Source organism: Apteryx mantelli, chromosome 3 (genome assembly GCF_036417845.1).
Source record: "Apteryx mantelli isolate bAptMan1 chromosome 3, bAptMan1.hap1, whole genome shotgun sequence".
In the NCBI taxonomy this organism is placed as follows: domain Eukaryota; kingdom Metazoa; phylum Chordata; class Aves; order Apterygiformes; family Apterygidae; genus Apteryx; species Apteryx mantelli.
In genome coordinates, this window is record NC_089980.1 from 79,006,614 (window position 1) to 79,026,915 (window position 20,302).

General features: G+C 38.5%; 2 protein-coding genes across 3 annotated transcripts in view; both read left to right on the forward strand.

The window, feature by feature from the left end:
* Positions 1-13,712, forward strand: part of MTCL3 (MTCL family member 3) — a 38,382-nt gene extending 24,670 nt beyond the window's left edge. The window contains exons 4-6 of one of the 2 annotated variants that reach the window (XM_067293748.1): positions 10,001-10,072; positions 10,766-11,932; positions 13,366-13,712. In XM_067293748.1, the coding sequence (XP_067149849.1) occupies positions 10,001-10,072; positions 10,766-11,932; positions 13,366-13,476 (1,350 nt within the window). In that variant the 3' untranslated portion in view covers positions 13,477-13,712. Of the gene's footprint in view, positions 1-10,000; positions 10,073-10,765; positions 12,139-13,365 lie in introns of those variants that run through there. The other variant, XM_067293747.1, reaches the window with a different exon arrangement.
* Positions 13,713-13,993: 281 nt separating this feature from the next.
* KIAA0408 (KIAA0408 ortholog) overlaps positions 13,994-20,302 on the forward strand; it is a 42,375-nt gene continuing 36,066 nt past the window's right edge. The window contains exon 1 of the mRNA XM_013959067.2: positions 13,994-14,190. The gene's annotated coding sequence lies outside the window, so the exon portion shown is untranslated. The remainder of the gene's footprint in view (positions 14,191-20,302) is intronic.

Below are 20,302 nucleotides of genomic sequence, written 5' to 3' on the forward strand. Positions count from 1 at the left end.
TTGTGTTAATTGAATTTGGCTACCACAACATTGAATCTAGGTTAGCATAATCACTAAGCTCCCTGCTTGGGTCACAGATGAGTACTTGCACTTAGAAGGTATTTGCCATGCATCTGCTTCCATCAGTGTTGTGTGTAATGAGAGACTTCTGCATCCCTCTGAAGCATGACTGATGATGACATTGTAGTGGCCTAATTACCAGGAGTGTTTTATTTTACAGGCTTGGCTGAATCATTTTAATTTTTACGGATGCTAGCAGTTTAGGTCTCTGATTAAGTGATTAATTAGAGGAACCAATAACAATGTCCCAGAAAAGAGTTTTGAACTGGAACATTGCCTTGGTGGTATGTAAACAGAGACATATACTGAAAAGTTCATTTTCCATGTGGCATGCTTCTATTAGTGTTGTTGCTGTGTTCCCAAACATCAGTTAAGCTTCATATATTCAGAAGTTATGAGGCCAGAATGGTATATTTGATCAACCACTCTGGCCTCCTGCATAATTGTCATAAATACCCCTGTGCTATTTTCGTTAACCTGATGCCTGTCTTTCAGAAAAGCATGCTGGTCTGTCTGTGTTAAACATTGACAGCTATGAACAGTCTACCCCAACTCTTCCTAAACTGTTCCAATAGCAATTAAAAATTCACACCTCCCTTCTCACCTGAATTAGCTGAAAACTAGTTACCAACCAGGTAATGGATGTTGTTACAACCATGCTAAATTCAAGAGTCCAGTATCAATGCTTTGTTATTTATCTACATGCTCAGGTTGGACATCATCTAGCCATCTAAAATTTAAGCGGTTAATCTGAGTTAGGAATTTGGCCTCTCTCAAGGCAGAAAGATGCATACTACTTGCAAGTAATTCATTCCACTTGTCTGAGAATGGACTGAATTTGTGGAGATGCCTGTCCATTTCTACTGACTACACAGGGAGCCTCAATTTTGGCACGTATGTTGTAAGACTAAATTAAGCCTTTTTGGATACAAAATTATACTTGAACCTCAGTTCAGGTGATTATCCTCTATGATCCCATAGTCTTTTTCAGAGATGTTGATTTCCAGGATATCTTTTCTAATCTGTAGGCTGTTTTGCTATTGTCTAAGCATAGGTTTCACTCCTTGTTCTTACACATATATATTTATTTCTGGTCATGTTAAAACACATTATTTTATTATACTGAGGTTTGCATCAGTGACTGCCCTTTTCATTATTTAACATTTCTTCAGCCTTTACTCTATCTGCAGTCTTTATGCATGGTATTTTATGTTTCCTTCCAGGCAGCATCTAAAAATGTTAATTAGTGTAGGACCAAGAATTGATTCCTGTGTGACCCCATTAGAACTGCTGTGGAATTAATTTGCAGGTGATCTGCTGGTTCAGTGACATTTATGATAAATGCTAAAGATTCAGATGTTTGTTCATGATAGCTAGTTAAAAATGCATCCCAGTGATCAAATATTTATTATGAGTTGAAAACTGTCAAACTTCATTTCAAAATAAGATTTTCACATTCCTAGTAAAGAAAACCTTTAAATAAGAGTCTTAAATCAACCTCAACGTGAAGGCTTTAAATCAGCCTAAGAGCCACAACCCCTTCCGTTGTTGGGAATAAGCATTACCCTTAAAAAGCTGGGCAAGTTTCATTTAGGAAGAAGAAGCACAGGCGCCAGTCAGAGGTCTTCTGAGCCTCCTGTAGTCAGTGCAGCCCCTTGCTCCAGCCAGTGCTGCAACATTCTCATTCCCCTCCTCTCCATCTTTGCCTGGTAGAAATACTGGGAAAGCACTGCGTGCAGGCTTATGGGAGCGCAGGCTGGTACCACATACAGTGAGGAAGGTGGATGTGGGGTTGCACAAACTGCTAAAATGTCTTCCTTCAGTTTTCGCTTCTAGCCTCTGTGGTTTATTTGCCAGAGAACCTTCTTTGCATGAGCTGCTCAACAGAGCTTAGAGTAAAACTCAGTTTTAATTTGTGGCAGGATCACACTGCTGTGCCTTGAGTGCACAGCAGAGTCTGATTCTCTGTTTTCAATAACCTGGATTCCCAAGCACCTTTCAAGTTTCCTGTTTTGTCATATTATAGAAAATATTTTTCAGCCAATTTGCAGGCTGTTAGCTTTACAATAGAGCTTCCCCAAGTAAACACAGATGAAAAGGAGACAAAGAGAAAAAGAATACCCCTCCATATAGTTAGAGGACAGAAGGGTGATTGTGGACACGAGCGAGATGGATTTCTCTCCCTTTTAACAGAAAATCTTCTGCCCACTGCTCAGACTTCTAGACCAAGTGTAGATTTCAGAATTTTTTCTGCTTTAATTCTTCTCAAATTTTTGCATCCTCTCAAACAAAATCTGATTTAGTCAGCTTTTTCACTTTTTCTATGAGATGTCCCTCTAACTGGAGGTGCTGTCCAAGGTCCACCATCTTGTAGGGCAAGCTTCAAAGCTCCTTTCTCTGCTGTGTGCCTATGAGCCTACTTGATGTACGTGTTTTTGCTGCTGCCCTACCCTGTGAATCCAGGTGAGTGACTGTAAGAGCAGTCTGTGCATTTAATACAATTTTTCAGTATGAAACCAGCTTGAACACAGCTGTGCACATGTATAGAAGCCAGTTCTGGAAAGCAGTGGGTTGATCACATTTCCATTTAACAGGTTCACTCTGTGTTGAGCAAAGAATCATTCTTTTTCTCCTTCTCATTACTTTTTGTTTTCACACTAACCTTCTTTGCTGGAATGTTGTAACTACCCTTTGCTTTATATATATACATTTCTGTGACCAAGGTAATGAACCTAAACTGGTTGTTTGCACTTTCATGTTCTCTTGAGACAATTTATTTGCAATCTCTTCTGAGACATTGAAGACTAAGACATTGAAGGCTAAGAAGACTTGAAAATCTCTGCATATGGTAATGGGTGTGAGAAAGAAGGCTCTTTTTATTTTTGGTAAAATCTCTAATGCATTTAATTCATAATTGCCATATCCATGTCTGTGACTATGATTATTGCTATTGTTGTATGGTGGTATTTTGAACTGTAGTGATGCACTGTCTGTCATACTGGCACTCCTGGATAAAGACTGGGGTGCATTGTACTAGGAACTGTATAAACCCTGACAAAAAAACTGACCCTTTTCTCTCAGTAAATTCATGAGGGAGCTGACAAATGAACAGCAGCTTGGACAAGCTCTAGAAAATAGATTTAACTAGCATTGCTATACAACAAAATATCTTATTCTGGGCTTTTTGCCCCAAAGGATTCATTGTGTTCTGAGGTTGACTTTTGCATCTTGGGGTTAGGGAGCTGAGTGTGATTCCTGCACTGATAATGTGGCTTAGTTGGACAGTGCTGGGGAACAGAGCATGTGTCACTCTTCCATCATTTGAAAGGTTCAAATGACAGGGGACATCTTCCTCTTAAAAGATGTTGCTTCCACTATTTTCTGATATCTTGCTGGATGAGAGAGAGTGTGATCGCAGAAAGCAAAGTGTCAGAATTTGGCCTGCTACTTGACCAGGTCATATGGAGAGCTTTGAAAAGGCAGCTTTTATCTTCTACTGCTCAGGATTTTTTTTAATAAGAAGGAAGCAAATGCAATGGGAGCATAATTGGTACTATGTGCTGCTGCTTTTTACACATTATAAAGAATGCTTTTGCCTGATGTACCACACAACTGTTGTTATTTGCTTTAGCGGTGGGTTCTTTGGTTCAAAATGCAAAGAGGTTTCTTTGGGTGAAGTGCAAATTTTCTGTCTATTTTCCTCTTTTTAAATTTTTTTTAAATTGACAACTGAGTAATGGCAAAGGATCTGAAAATGATAACTGAATTAATTTTTAAAGAAATGCAAGTGAAATAATACAAATATTGGAAGGCAACTTCTCTTTTCTCCTCTGAAATATGAAGACATTCAAAAGACTTTATGTAAGAACAGTTTTTCCCTCCTTGGTGAAGTAGTAAAGTTTGCTTATATTTCATATCCTTCCACAGCAGTATTTTCCAGTATGCCATTTTTAATGTGAAGAGAACATTGCTAGATCTGGAGGGCTCTGCTTAGACCCACAGCTTTATATTTATTTATGGGCATGGATGCTTCCTTGCATTTCACATCTCCCCTGCTTTTCTTCCTTGCTTCATTTCTGCAAGCAAATAGAATGCTAAAATACACAGGACTCCTGCCCTTGAAAGACAGTAGAAAGAGTGATGGGTTTGTATGATGCCACATGCTTGTGCCAATGGCAGACAAAGCCAGTGTCTTGAGTTTATTGCTAGCAAATTGCCCACCAGTGACTGACAGTTTATTAGGAGTTTGGTCAGTATCCGAAAAAGGCTGATAGAGTCACAGAATAAGGGAGACATTTTAAAATCAAAGATTATTTTGCGGAGAAAGTAGATTTTCAATTTGGCAACACGGATAGTGTCCCTTTAGTTTTTAATACATATTTAATGCATTGATTTAAAGTTCATGGCAGTAAACTGAAAGTTCTGTCTTCTTATGTCTGTTTTGATCCAGATCCATGCTCTGTCCAAGGGTTACTTGAATGGAAGGAAAATGCAGAAATAATCTTAAGCCATATTTCCATTTCCCTGATCATGATCATTCTGGGCCAAACAGAGGCAAGTTTGCTCTGTGAGGATGGATAAGGGCTGTTATGGGAGCTCTGTGCACCCATAGATCCCTTTATGTGGTGGGAATTCCTCCTGTGGTTGCTCACATGGATTTTTACATCATTTATCCTAGGATCAAACTTGAAATATGAAATAATCAAACCACAGTCTCTTGAAAATCTTGGTATGTTTTGTTTAGGGCTTCTTTTTTTAACTGCAGAGAAGAATTTGATTAGTTTAGAATCAGGTAGCAAGAACTTGAGTTCATTTTACAGCTTTGCGACTCAGCGGAGTGTGATACTATTACTTCTGCATTGAATTATGATACAAGACAATGGATGAACCCCAGTGGAGTCAGCGGAGACCTGATGCCACTGAACATTGCAGTGGAATTGCCCATTTTGTATGGTCTGGTATGCCTGTCAATCAAGTGTTATCTGTGGTCTTATCTAGACAGTGAGAATTGCTCAGCGTTGCTAGAACACTACTGCGGCCCCCTGTGTGCTGGCCACTGTGAATGCTAGAATAGTCAGATCAAACCCAGTTTTAGCTTCTTGCCTTCTAGAGGTAAGCAGAGATTATACAATATAATGATATGTGCACCAGTTGCTGGTCTTATTATCCCTAGCACTGTTGGAATATTTCATTATTACTTGAGCAGTTATCAAACTCCCCATTGTAGAAATAGTCTTATATGCATTTTTTACTTATTCTTCTCTCCTGCAGATGCATAGCTTGGTTCAAGGTTATTAAAAATATAAAGCTATCATCTGAGAAGCATTACAGATCAGATAGTGCAAAAATCTTATGTTTATCATTTTTACCTTTGTCCTTTTTTTTACTCATAATTACACTGAATTGAATATAATTTAACAGATATGAAGGAAAAATGATCATGGCCCCCAAATTACGCCTCTCAATAAATGGTTCTCAAAACTACTTCTAGAATCTGAGGGGCAGATTTTTTTTGCTACACTTGAGAAACAGCAGAGGGGACTTTTAGTGGTACTACAGTAAACCGTGTGGTATACTGTGACAAAAGGCAACAAAGGGAAAGGATGGACAAGTAGAGAACTGTATTAAAGGTGACCAAATACAAAACCTTTTGAGCAAATAAATTCTGTACGTGTTGGTGGCTGAGTCAATTTTTGGTCCTCTCAACTGTTAGTATGCCAAAACAGGCAATATGCAGACAGTTTTAATAGTGCTCAGTGGCAGGGATAATCTGAAGATTAACATGCAAGTTGGGTTGCTGTTTTGGTTTTGCCCTATATTTATTTGAATTTAAATTTATTTTCTTTTCTATTTTGCCTTGATGCATTTCTTCTCATTGGCAGCAATAAATTGTTTAACATGTTGAAAATTGGATCACTGGCTTTTTTAAAGAATGGATAGGGCTTGAGATGAAATGATAAAAGGGATAGCTGCTGTAAATTGCTAAATATCCCTCTGGAAAAAAGTCTCAGAAATGTATTTTTAAGAGGTTACAGGATATACTGCTTGATAAGTGGCATTCGTCTTTCAGTATGAGTATTGCTTCAGTGCCCTAACATGATGTTATGGCACTGTGATTTTGAAGATGTCATCTGTCAGCTGAGATGTGCAATTGAGATCTTAACCTCTAATGATTGTAAATTGTCTCATGGTGTTTTTCACAAGAAAGAGATTATATGCCACTTCCAGCTGGGTCTAATCTGCTTACCCAAATTATCCTGCCAATTGAATTGTGTATATTCTTCATTGATTTCTGCTATAAAATTGTGTTGCTAAACATCATCATTTCGTTGGAGAGTAATATAAGCTCTGTGAATGATTTGTTTTAATTCAAGTAAAGCAGAATAAAAAGTAGTGCCTAGTCACTGCATAGACACAACTATTGCTATAATTAAAATGTTACTGTCCTGACTACCAAAAGAAACTTTTAACATAAAAAAAAAAAATTGAGATTTCTCTCTTCCCTCACCTTTTTTTTTTGGTCATAGGATACTTTTTCATATAGCTCTCATCATCTGAAAAGTTGTAGGATACACAAGAAGTTGCAGCTCAGCATTTCAGAACCTCATTACGTCTGGAGAGATGCTGAGCTCTGCAAGATGAATAGGAGGAATTTAGTTAATCAAGCAGAGATATATTTTAACTATCCCCTAGTTATTTTATCAGTGGATGGCATTGGCAAGAGTCTTGTGCAAAGAAAAGTTTGTAGTGGTAACTGATTTGAAAAGGGACTTTTCTAGTGGTAATACATAGGAGGAAGCGGCACCTCTGAAAGTAACTCTCTATAAATTTGCCAATTCTGACCTCTACTTTCAGAATTAATTTAATTCCTCATAGTTTAAAAAAAGAAAAAAAAATAACAAAAAACCTTCCACATGCCCATAACAGTTCTCCAACAAGGTAACTGATGGTGACCTGGAGAAGAATCGTTTTGTTTATAGACTGGATCCCTAAATCATTTACTTTATTTTAAAAGGAAAAAGTGAATTAATTTAACTATTTTTTTAATCTTTTCTGGTTTCTTCTAGAATCCTGTGATTCATGAGTATCCAGCTAAGATGCTAATGATCTTTGATTGATTTTACTATTGCACCTGCTGAGAGCACTCAGTGTTTCTGCAAGAGACAGAAAAAAATTATTTATGGTTCTTGGTGGATCCATTTGTGAATTTTAGTTCTGATTCTGAATCTAAGGTTATTTTTAGTCTTAATTCTGGCATAATTCTATAGTCAATATGAGCCAAAACCCCCTTGAGAAACCATCTCCTATGTTTGCTTGTGTTTGTATTTGAGCCATTTCTATGGCATTGACTTTCCTTTTGGAGGGAACAGCCCATGGAGCTTAGTATTTGCTGTGAGGATGATCTGCAGAAGAGAGAGAACAATTGGCATCAGTGGACAGATGGTGCACAGGATGGTTATATACAGCATACTTGCCCATTGTGGTCTGTTCCTTGAGGATTATGAATAGATTTTAATTCCTGCTAAACAGAACTGGCTTGGCTTTTAGAGAACAGCTGAATTCTCCCCTGGCTGATGCAGAGAAGTGCATGGTTCTCAGTTCTCTGTGGCACAAAGGCTCCTTCTGCCAGTGAATAGTCTCAGAGGGAGGTGGTGATGGTAGGTATCACTGCCTGCCTCAGGGCCTGCATCTTACCTGGGGGCATAAGAAGTGGGGACAGCAGCAAGTGGGATGTAACATATTAACAGTCTCACTCACTTTCCTCCCTCCAGCTGTTTTCTCGACAATCTGTATTGAGTGCTGACAGTGGGATGATTGCAGTTGTTTGTTTTCCACTGCTACCACTTGTCCACTAATGAACTTTCTGTTGCCCATAATTATGAGGTTTTTGCTGGTATTCAAGATGGTTTTGAACCCAGGGCATTCTGTTTTAAAAGCAGGAGTTTCTTTCCTGTTCATTTTGGTGACACAGCAGAGCAGAATAAACCAAAGGAGCTTGCTCACGTGGTGGTGCTTCTTAAGCTAATATGTTTTGCTTGTTACTAGGGCTGTTTTGTTCAAGTAGGTGACACAGAATCAGAGTTGTTGTGCTTCCAGTCTGTGAGCTGGCTCATTACTGCTATTTCAGGTATTTCTACCTAACTGTGTAGAATTATGCTTTGTGCAGAGTAGATGTCCTAAAGACTCTCTAGATGGGAAAATAAATTTGTTAATCTCCTACATATACTGGCCACTGTGATGGGCAACAGCACTTGTCTTCACAAATACTTTCATTCCTTCATCTCTGTAATGCATATTTCAGCACCAGAAAGATCAGTTTTGTGGTTTACAGATCTCATGCTTCTCAGAATGCGTATTTTGAAGGACTTTATTTTATTTGTAGTGGTTTTACTTAGAGCTGTTTAAATATTGCAAAAGTAGTGTCCTTTAGAATTCCTTCTGGAATATCTGCTTGACTGAAGTTCAGGAAATGTTCACAAATAGATTTTTCTGCTCAACATTTCGGAAATAACTTTTGTATTGAATCAACATCCAGTATGTGAATACTCTCATTAATATATTCTCAAGCAGGAACATTCATTGTTTTGGTCGGCAACCTGATGGAAAACATTCAGAAACCTTGTGGCTAGGTTAATCTGCTCTTAGCACAAGACAGGGAAGTGTCAAAGCCTGTCTTTAGTGATGTTTGTGTTACCTTGCTCTTAGACTATGCTTCTTTACACTTTTACTCAGCAAGTACATTTTATACCTAAGGACTGTAAGAGTCTTGCCAGACATTCTGTTTTTTCTGCTGATGTTTTCTCCTGATTGTTCTGTGTGCAAAATGAGGACTGACTGGGAAAGACATAACATGGGAGATTCTTAAACACTCTTTGCCATTCAAAGATCTTACAGCTAAACAGGGAAAATACAGAAGGGGCATAAGTGCAGAGCAGAAGCCAGGAGCTGACCTGATTTCCATTATTCATGTAACCATCATTTGCTATTCTCTGTTTAAAAACTTTTAGACTTTTGATTAAATAGTCAAAATAATATTGTGTGAGTATAGATTTGTCATGCTCTTTGGAGAGCACACAATTTGTCTGTAGACAGTTCATGAGTAAGGATTAATTAACTAAAAGATTCAGGCAACCTTACTGAATAACTAATATATCCAGGGTTAGTTTGCAGGCAACAAAAGAACAGCAAAGAAGGCTGAAAGCATCAGGCAACTTGTTTACAACACAGCTGGTATTTCCATTAGCTCTAGCTTTAAACTGTAGTTGTTTGAATATGTTCTGGAAACAGAACAAACCTAGTGACAGCATCTATATGTGAGTTTGTCTACACAGAGTTTGTCTGCCATGTACACCAGATAGAAGTGTGACCAAAGCACACTGCAAGCTGTAGATGTAGCCTGTACTTGGGACACAGAGAAAGATGTACTTGTAGGTGTACATTCAAGTCAGCAGGCAGGAACTCAGTGAGTAAAGCCTGTGCTGTTGCAGGGACACTGCTTCATGTAGCTTCCCTTTACGCAGGCTAAGGCCACTTGTGTGGGTAGACTTATCTTTAAGTGTCTTGTACCCATTGGGGTCAAATGGCATCAATGGGCAAGACTGATGCTGGGTTTCACTGCTTTTCTCAGTTTTCCCATCTGTAAGTTACAACTTGAGATACTTCCTGTCTTGTGATGACCTATACATTAAGCATTCTTTATGTGCTAGCCTTAAAATAAAGAAATATAACAGACTGATTAAACCAATAATTTACTAGTGTGACCTTTCTGCTCTGTCATTTTTGGGCAGCTTTTTCTCTCCTCTGTATTTGATATCTCCAGGATTACAAGAAATAATTTCCTTTGTAGTTGCATTTGGCTCACTATGTTTTAAAAAATGTGACTGAATTCTATACCTCTTTAGAGAGATATTTATCACATCTTATTTTGTTGTTTTTGCAGCAATCACTGAAAAGAAGAGGGAGTAAAGACTTGCAAAAATCAGAAAAAAAGTCACAGCAGACACCAACAGAGGTATGTTAAAATAACGGCACCTTGGATGCTCATGTTGAGGCTTGAGGGATACTATGGAAATGTAAGTGATCTGCAGATTTGCACTTCACTTGCTTGTTTACTTTGCTCTTTGTTGTTCTGTATGCTGTGAAATGGAGAACTCTGACCGGAGATCTGCAGTCAGATGACACTATATCAAGGACCACCTAAATAAACTGCTGGTAAAACAACAGAGCCCGCCAGCTTTCATGTACTGTATCCTTTAGGAAAAATAAGTAAATGGAGCACCAATGAATCAAGATTATAGGCCCTTTGCATACTGGTTTCAGGATTTTTGAACACTTTATAATGGGAAGCAGGTCTTACTTACTTGGCATTGGAGTATGTAATTAAAAAAAATCACTATTTTTTACTGTTGTGTATAGCAAATCTAGAAAATATAAGGTTTTTTTACAAGGGGCCCCCAAAAGGTATTTTCTGGCGACTGTTCAGATTTTCATTGCAAGTACTATAGGCTTTCTCCCTCTTTTTTATTTTAAATATATATTTGCCTTTCTTTAATTTACTGATCAGTGAAAAAATGATTGTAATGGAATCTCTTAGTATCTAAAGCTAAGTACTTTTGATTGTTAATCTTGTAATTTAAGATCATCCACTGGAGGTCTCCTGTTTTACATCAAGTTTCTTCAAGTACTTCTTTTTCTTTTTGCTAAGGAGGATAATGAAGACCTGAAATGCCAGTTGCAATTTGTCAGAGAAGAAGCAGCCTTGATGAGGAAAAAAATGGCTAAGATCGATAAGGAGAAAGACAGATTTGAACATGAACTACAAAAATATAGATCATTTTATGGAGATTTGGACAGTCCCTTGCCAAAAGGTGAAGCAGGTGGGCCACCTACTACAAGAGAAGCTGAACTCAAGCTTCGATTGAGACTTGTGGAGGAGGAAGCTAACATTCTTGGGAGGAAAATAGTGGAACTAGAAGTAGAAAATAGAGGACTGAAAGCAGAGCTTGATGATTTAAGAGGAGATGATTTCTCAGGGACCGCTAATCCGCTCCTGGGAGAACAGAGTGAATCCCTGTCAGAACTGCGACAGCATTTGCAGCTAGTAGAAGATGAGACAGAATTGCTGAGGAGAAATTTAGCTGATTTGGAAGAACAAAACAAGCGCATAACAGCTGAGCTGAACAAATACAAGTACAAGTCTGGGGCCCATGAGAGCTCTAGGCACCATGATAACGCCAAGACAGAAGCACTACAGGAAGAGCTAAAAGCTGCACGAATGCAAATCAATGAGCTGAGTGGCAAAGTCATGCAACTCCAGTACGAGAACAGAGTATTAATGTCCAACATGCAGCGCTATGATTTGGCCTCTCATCTTGGAATCCGTGGCAGTCCTAGAGACAGTGATGCTGAAAGTGATGCAGGAAAAAAAGAAAGCGATGATGATTCCCGTCCCCCTCACCGCAAAAGGGAAGGCCCCATTGGTGGGGAAAGTGACTCTGAAGAGGTACGCAACATCCGGTGCCTGACGCCCACAAGGTCTTTTTATCCTGCACCAACTGGGTGGCAGAAAAGCTTCACTGACAGGCAGCAGATGAAGGACATCCGCTCTGAAGCTGAGCGACTAGGCAAGACAATAGATCGCTTGATTTCTGACACGAGTACCATCATAACAGAGGCAAGAATTTATGTAGCTAATGGGGATCTGTTTGGACTGATGGACGAAGAGGATGATGGCAGCAGAATACGTGAGCATGAGCTTCTCTACCGGATCAACGCACAGATGAAGGCGTTCAGGAAAGAACTCCAGACTTTCATCGACAGACTTGAAGTTCCAAAGTCGTCAGATGACCGAAGTGCAGATGAACCTTTGTCAGTGAGTCAGGTAGACTTTTACTTATTACGGCCTACAGGTAAAAAGGCTCTGCCAAATGAATTAAGCCTAAAATTTGATGTATGGCACATTAAAATTGTTATGTTAGACAGTGAACAGAAATCTTTATTTCCTGAATTATTTTAAATACCCAGTTGGCCAAATGAAACCTCTTTCCATCAGTGGGGCTGTTTGTGAACAATGACTAAGTCTGGTCTCCTTGAAATTAAAAGAATAATACCATAGCTACAAGTATTGTAGGAGGTAGAAGATTTTATTCCTTCTTCTGACTTTGCAGCTGCGTTTGTCAGAATCGTGCCATCATCATGAGCAAAGGCAGTGCAGACAAGTTTTGGCATGAGGCGGTACTGGGAAACCACTGTTGGTGTTATTTTCATATTTTCACAACAGAAATAGAAGTTAACATGTTTGTTTTCTTTGTAGTTGGTTTCCTGTTAAATGAATAAAAAAAAAATCCCAATAATTAAAAAGAGGAGGAAACATTCAGTTTCCAAAATGAAAAAGATATGACAAACCATGGGGAAAAGTAAACTGTGAAAATCTGATTTTTAGAGTCAAAGAACCAAACTGCAGTGTGTGAATAAAGGAACTGCTGAAACCGATTACATCATTGATTGAAGGGCTGTGGGTTGCTGCTATCAGGTAGCAGTGACTCGTGTCTTTTCTGCAGTTCCTTTTTACCTCTCTCTCTCATCCCTGAAGAAAAGGGCTAGCAAACATCCTGCATATGTCATGCAGAGTTGTTCCAGCTAGGTTTTGGGGAGTAAATTCCTTTCTGACCTATGACTGTTTTCTTTTGCAATGAGAAATGAAAATTACCTACACTTATCTTATCGTGCAATCCTATAATTGACAAATACTGTTATTGTTCATAGTATTATCCCAATGTTTTAGTAAGTCTCTTATTGTGTTAATTCACTTTGTGCTGTCCTGCTAGTTTACAGTCAGAACAGTTGCCAGGTGAAGCTGAAAGCTATTATTTCTTATTCCTATGCTGACTAATTAGTCTTTTGTTTCCTCGTATCAGAAAGTCACAGACGCAGTGAGTTTAAAGTTAATCAATTATTATACATGTACTGCATGAAATCAAACAGAAAAGGCTTTTAGCATGCTCACTTTCTGATCTAGCAATAGCTCTGAGCTTGTAGAGCTCCCATTAACTTAAAGGTAGAGCACTGCATGGTCTTATACAAATTTAAAGTAAACTAATTCATATTTTCTCTAAAAGAGTAACAGCAATAGTCAAATTTGTCTTTTCAGGGCTTGACCATGCAGAACTCCTACTGAAGCCGATGGGAGATGGGCCCCTGGTCCCTCCACAAGCATAGTCTAATTCACTATTTATTTTGTTGAAACTTTGGACTTGCTGTTCCATTAATTGACTGTTCTCTTTGTCTTTGTATTTACTTTCCCAGATGTTCCAGCCTATCATTTTACTTATTCTCATCCTTGTATTATTTTCATCCCTTTCATACACAACAATATTTAAACTTGTCTTCCTTTTTACACTGTTTTTTGTACTGTAAGCCATTCATCATTTACTGTTCATTGTAGTATTATTTTCAGTTTGTTTATTTTGTCCACCCTCCAAGATAAGAAGTGCAAGAGACATAGTTTCTGTAATAGCCACTGCTGTAAAAACACTGAAGACTACTTGTTTGCCAAAAAAAAACCCAAAACCAAAAAAGCAAAACTTATGCCAAAAAGTCACGCAGTTGAATAGGAAACCCTCTCACCAAGGTATTCCAGGTAAGCAAACAAAACCCAGTATTTTTCACTTTGTCTGATTTTATCATTTTTAATAAAACATTCCTGAGTGAATTGAACAAATTTAACTAATATTCATTAATTTGTACCAAACTAGAAGCAAAACAGAATTGTGCAGGGTGGGTGTGAGGAGTCTGTTTCTTTTTTCTTCCCACTCCAAGAAACAGAGCTTGTATTCTAGCCACATAAGAATAGTTAAACCACATTCAGTGTGTATTCTGCAACTGTATCTCACAACTTGTATATGTTCTGCATGATTTTGATTATACTGTTTTTCAGCACTGTATTACGTGGATTAGACACCCAAGTTCTACCCTATAGTAACAGTTTTGCATTAGTCTGCCTCAGAAGAGATGAAATTTTGCAGCTTCTCATTACATTACTGAGAGTTCTGAATTTGCAGCTCATTTTAATTCAAGTCTGTAGTGTGAACATGATACCTCACACTGGAGAACTGCTTTGTTACTTCTTTGGTGAGTTGAGTTTGTTGTGGGGAGAGAGGGAGGGGATGAAATCGGAATGGTTGATGTAGAATGCTTATTTGGAAATGGGGCAAGGATCCTGAGCCCACTGAGAGTGACATAGGCCAGGGGGATGCATCAAAGTAGATGATGAGTCTTCTGAGAGCAGTAGGCTGGTTGCATTCTGTATTTATTATAGAAAAATGGCCACACAATATGGTGTCAATGGTCAAATGTCAGTGTTCTGACTTGAACTAAAGAAAGCAATGCTAGTTACCTTGTCTGTTGTCAAAACAGCGTTTCCCAACAACCAGCTTTATTAGATAACATTTTCCAGTGTAGCCTGGCAGCTGCCAGGGCCCTGCTTGCTCTCATTCAGGTTTCGGAAGAAGTTTAGAATGAACATAATGACTCTTGGCTTTGTGAGTGACCTTGCCGTCCAACCATGCCGGTGGTGAGTGACCACAGATGAGGGATGCTTGTGTGCATATCTGTGTTCCTCTGCATCGATGATCACTGTACATTCCTGTCTTGCCTACAAGAGGCTGCAGTGAGAACAGAGGTGACTCATGGTATCCCTCTCTATCACACTGGAACTGAGCAGTTTTTGGAGTAGTAGATCCTCCACTGTGAAAACTTCATTTGAAATGGCCAATGGAGCTCAGTTTTCCTTTCTGATTTATTCAGCCTGTGTTGAAACCATCCAACAGATTTGAATTCTCCAAAGTTGATCATTTACAAGTACGTAAGTCTATTAATGAAGTTTATTAGGCAGATGCCATGATAACGTCTCTGGCAATAAATGCTGGTATTAAATAAAGCAGCTGCTTTTCCACATAGCAATAATGATTTCCTTTGATTTATCATGCCAGCACTCTGTTCACTTCACTTGTTCCCAAGTGAGAACAGTTCTTCTCCATGCCTCTCTCCAACTAATCAGAATCCTGCCAAGGGTTGTGCCCTGCTGCATGAAATAATTCTGTTTTGAGAGGTGAGCAGATGTTAGGCAATGGCATTTATTTTATGGGAACTAAAAAGGTGGTAAACTCACAACATTCATAATTAAACAAAACTCATATTTTTCTCTTTTTTTCTCTAGCTTTCTCTCAGCACACTCTCTTCAAGCATAGTAACCTCAATCAGTTAATTCACCTATGTTGGTTTAGTTCAAATACTTATTCCTACACAGGGGTTTTGCCTTTATTATTTATTTTGAAGTTATCAAGAGGTATGTAAAGAAAATGATAATCCACAAAGAAGTACAGATGAATAGATAGCCTGGTCTGGTATCCTGATTTGAGAGAAAGTCAGGCCCAGAGTAATCTAGAAGAGTTTCCAAGTTGCTGTAGTTTATGCTCAGTTGCTTAAAAGTTAAATTCCATATATTTGGAACTATTATGACAATACATGGTCTAATCACATCTTCCCTTGACGGTGAATTTCTATAACCTTAAAGATAGTTCTCAAGTCACAGGATGATCACTGGAAGAAGGCCCTTCTGCTTTTCTCTCAGTCATCCAGATTTCTCAGCAAGTGTCTGATAAGTTCCTTTTTTTCCCCACATGGATTTGCAATGCGGACATTAAAAAAGCAATAATTCTAGGCTTAATCTTGTCATATCAAATCTTAGCACAAGACTGACTTTTTGTTTTTCTTTTTTTTTTTTTTTTTAGTATCCCCCCTGGGGGAAGAAATATCTTTTTCTTAAATGTTTTTGAATCAGTCCCTTAAAAGAGAAAAAATCGTACTGAGATCTGATCTGGAGTTCTAGACTTTTTGATTTTAACTCATCCCTTTCTCAGTCTTGTATATAATAAAGATGAGTAGAGAGGGCTCGATTTACATTGAGAGTATCAGTACTAATGTAAAATAGTGGGAAAACTTAATACACTGAATTCACATGTTGAATATATTTTGGAAGTAATTTGGAAAAGATGTGCCAAACCAGACAGAGCACTGCTGATTCATTAAATTCTGTCTGCCACATAGAATATAATTCTTAATAGCAATAATAGTAAGAACAAGAACATAAGATACTGCTTTTATGCAACAACAAGCCAAATATGCCAGGTTATCTCTGTTCAAATCTCAGTTATACTGATGGCAGATTCACAGATCCCATTTTGCAAGTAAAGAATAACTTCTTAGAATGTGCTGCAATAACAAAATATAGTGGGTATTTAAAACAGTTTTTGCCTCTGTTGATCAGTTGTAGAACATCTTTGTATTAGTACTCTTGTTATTTCAGACAAAAGGAGGAGCGATTCTGACACTCCCAATTTGTTTTTCAGAGGCATTGCCCGTGATTTGCAGCTCCCCTGCTAGTGATCTCTTCTCTAGTTGTTGATGTTTGTTCTGGTGGCATGCAAGTATAGTGAGAGAAAATATAACCAAGAGCAGTGGCCAAATTGTCATTGGCTGAACAAAAGCAAGACATTTCTGAAGAGGCAGATACCTGTACCATTGTTTTTTCTTGTGCAGAGCTGCTCAAATGATTCAGACCTCAGTAATATAAACACAGGAAGTGTAATGAAGTTCATAATTTACTTGAGTGGCCACTCTACCTATGTTTTAATATGCATAATATTTCGGAGATTAAAGAAATTATCACTGCTCTCTAAAACCCATGATGAGAGGAGACTGAATTAACCCAAATTGAGGTAGGGTTTTTTTTCAGATGAAGGAAAAGCCCTTCAACAATAAAGCATGGGATCTAGTTAACTGATGTAGGATTAATTTTTGTAAGTGTGCTTATAGAATAAAGCTCAGATGTTAAGGAAGCTTTCGTCATAGTAACCAACCTTTATGTAGTGCATTTCATTTCAAAGATCATCATTACAGCTTACCTGTGTAAGTTACCCCAGGTCATTTCATGAACAAATAATGTGCAGTTCCTCTGGAGCACAGTATAGGAACAACACAAGTATGCAGTCCTATAAAACTATGAAACACAATACTTATTGCTGCTGATAGGCCTATTAAAGTAAATGGGGCAACTCATACACAACACGGAGGTCTAAGTGTTAGAAAGATTATGTAAGAGGACGCAAAAATGCTGCACAACCTTTTAATGGTAAGCAACATCCATTTGAAATGGATGCAGGAATCTTGTTCTGTGGAATAGAATTAATGCAAATCTGGATTTGGGCAGGATATTAGGATTAATGTTCCATTTTTGCAAATAAAAAAAAAATCATTGAATTTTAAACCCAAGATTGCCTTACTTTTACATTACTCTGAAAGACTAAATTTATGTTTCCTGTGTTCTCACGGCATTTATGCCATGTTCTGCCAGAAAGAAGAGATCTTCTTGCATATATAGATCTAATTCTGATACTTTTACACCTGTGTATATTAGAGGTAACTCAGGTGAATTTTTATGTCATTTAGAATATGCATTTATTTCCTTTAATGCAACCAGAGAAATACAAATAATTGTGTCCTATTTAGAGTCAACTCTGAATGCCCTGACAATATACTTCTACAAATATTTTCTTCACTGTTACAGAAAAATTCCAATGATACTAGAGTGATCATCTTCTCCAGGATCAGTGATATTTCTTTCAACTAAAAATAAACATGCCTGAAGCCCCAGTTAGAGAGAGTAAGTGTCTGCTGACACATGTCACCAGTGCTTGAGAATCAAAACTAGAAGACAGCAGGTGCCATAGTGCAGAAATATGCCCAGCAGTCGGAATACAGAAAATTGCCAAAAACATGACTGTCTAAATATGTGTTATAAAAAGACATGAACTGCACATGAACTTTGGGAGTTGTTTACAAAAAGAAGCAGAGCTTTGGCATATTGGATGCCATTCCCCTTAATCACCCCAGAATTTGATAGGTGAGTAGGAGACTTCTACAGGCATCAGTATCAGGGACCTGATTTCCATTGACTTAGATTTCTGTCCCTGATTTTCTTTTAATGCTGGGGGAAGTGATATTCAAACCCAACTTCTGCCATTACACATGCTGATACCTATGGGGAAAATTGGAGTGGCTTTATTTAAAGTAAAGGTCTAAAGTATCTGTCACTGATTTCCAATATAACCTTGGAGAAGTGGCATGACGTAACACTTTTGGCTCTGTATCCCTGCTAGTATATAATATATACATTTGAAGAAGTGTACAAAGGTAAGAGGAGACAGAATTTGTACTCCCTTCTGCCCATTTCCTGACTTATATATACACTATTGGGATTTACTTGCTAAGATTCTTGAGGTGTAAAAAATAACATTATTTAGGAATCTGACGTTGTGGTTGGGTTGATTACAGTGGTAGCAGTTCTGTTCTTTCTTCTTGTTACCAAGTTTATGCTGACACAGCAAAATGGATGTGCTGTAACCTAGCTAGTACAGCAGAAGTGAAGATACTTATCTAAAATGATCTTGAGCACAGAACAGCAACCAGAGTACACATTATTCAAGGCCCTGGATTATAGCCCATGCTAGTACTTGTGCTCCTTTGATTTCAATCTTGCTATTATTTAAAGTAGATTAAATGAGGCCTATGTTAAATTGACCCCTTTTTCCTGAATGGGCACAGCCTACTAGCTAGACCATGGCCACATTTATGGGAACGTGTCAGGGATATGATGAAGAGAAATTTAGCAGAGGACTTCTCTAAAATGCCATTGCATTTTTCTGTTGAGATGCTGACTTTTAACAAAAGCAGGGCTGATGCTGGGTATGGACAAAGCATGCTTTGCCTGTGGAAGCAGTATGTCAGATGTAATAAACCTATGATAGCCTTGTTGCTTGCCCATATCAGAGCCCAGAAAGCCCTTTCCTGCTGTGTCTGGTGCTGCTGAAGAAGGGACAGTCTTCATTTGTGGGATAACTGTTTTTTTTTTCAACAAAAGCAAAAGTCACTACCTGTAAGGGTGTCAAGAGCAATGAGCCCGGGTTTTTAGAGCTCTCTTTGTGGTGTTTTGTCCGAGCTTTGCTCTGACTTTCCCACAGGAGGAAGAATTTAAAATGGCCCTTTGACCTATGTGCAGTGATATTCAGTTTTGCCTGCCTAGCCTTGAGCTGTCTCTGAACTGTCATACTGGTGCTGTGGGTAGGCCAGGAAATTTCCTTTTTCCAAGCATGATCCTACAAAAGAGTATGTTTAGAATAGTGCCTGTAGCCATCCAGGACAGCAATTCTGCATGGCCTATAAGTGGCCAGGGAGAAGAAAGGCGTATCTAATGCCTTTCCAAGGCAACGTGCCCTTGGCAGTGATGATCAGCAGGTATGATGAACATATGGGGACATTTTTTAAATAAGAAAATGCTTTCTTCAAACAGCCATTTTCCAAAGTAGGACAGCACTTTAAAAATAGGGCTAGGTGTCAAATTATGCTCTCAATCAAGGAAACAGTACAGTTTAAGTTCAGAGAGTCCTGTATATGAGAAGGCAGAGCTCCTTCAAAATCCTGTGAACTTCTTCAAGTCTTCTACCTCTTTAGTGAAAACCATGTGCCTAACCCCCTCTCACAGCCTTCTCTGAGCCCACAAAGCCCTGATCTAAAGCTCGATGGTGTTACATGGAGGGCCCCGCTGATCTGAGTGGGGTTCAGCTCTATTCTCCTAATAAGCAGCTTGCTCTCCCTCCTATTTCTTATTCCTCGCATTGACAAAAATGTAGGATTTTGCCTGAGTGAAAATTCAAGCCTGAGATTTAGTCTATTGTTTTCTTTAATTCTACTGTGTTTTATTTCAGAGAGTTTGTGTAACAGGACAAGGAGTATTAAGTCAGTAGTATTAAATACACAAGAATAATAGGGTATGCTGAGAGGAAATGGAGGAGCGAAAAAAACATGTTTTCAGATTCTGTCTTCATTTGTGCTGGTGCAGCTGTGCTGGCCTCAGTGAGGAGGCAGTGCTGTGGCACACAGCTCCCAGCTGCGGGCTCAGTTCGGCTCCCAGGCACTCAGGCTTCACTCCCAGCGGTGCCAGCTGGCATGTTTGGAAGTAACCTCCTGACAAAAAGGCACACTGTGATTTTATGAAAGGAGGATTTTTAAATCCTGAGAGTATAGAGGCTGGGAATTTTCTTCAGGAACATTCAGTCATGTACTTGAGCACCTTTGTTCAGTTTTAAATGACTTTTGAAATGTTTGCAAATAGCCTAAGTCCCAT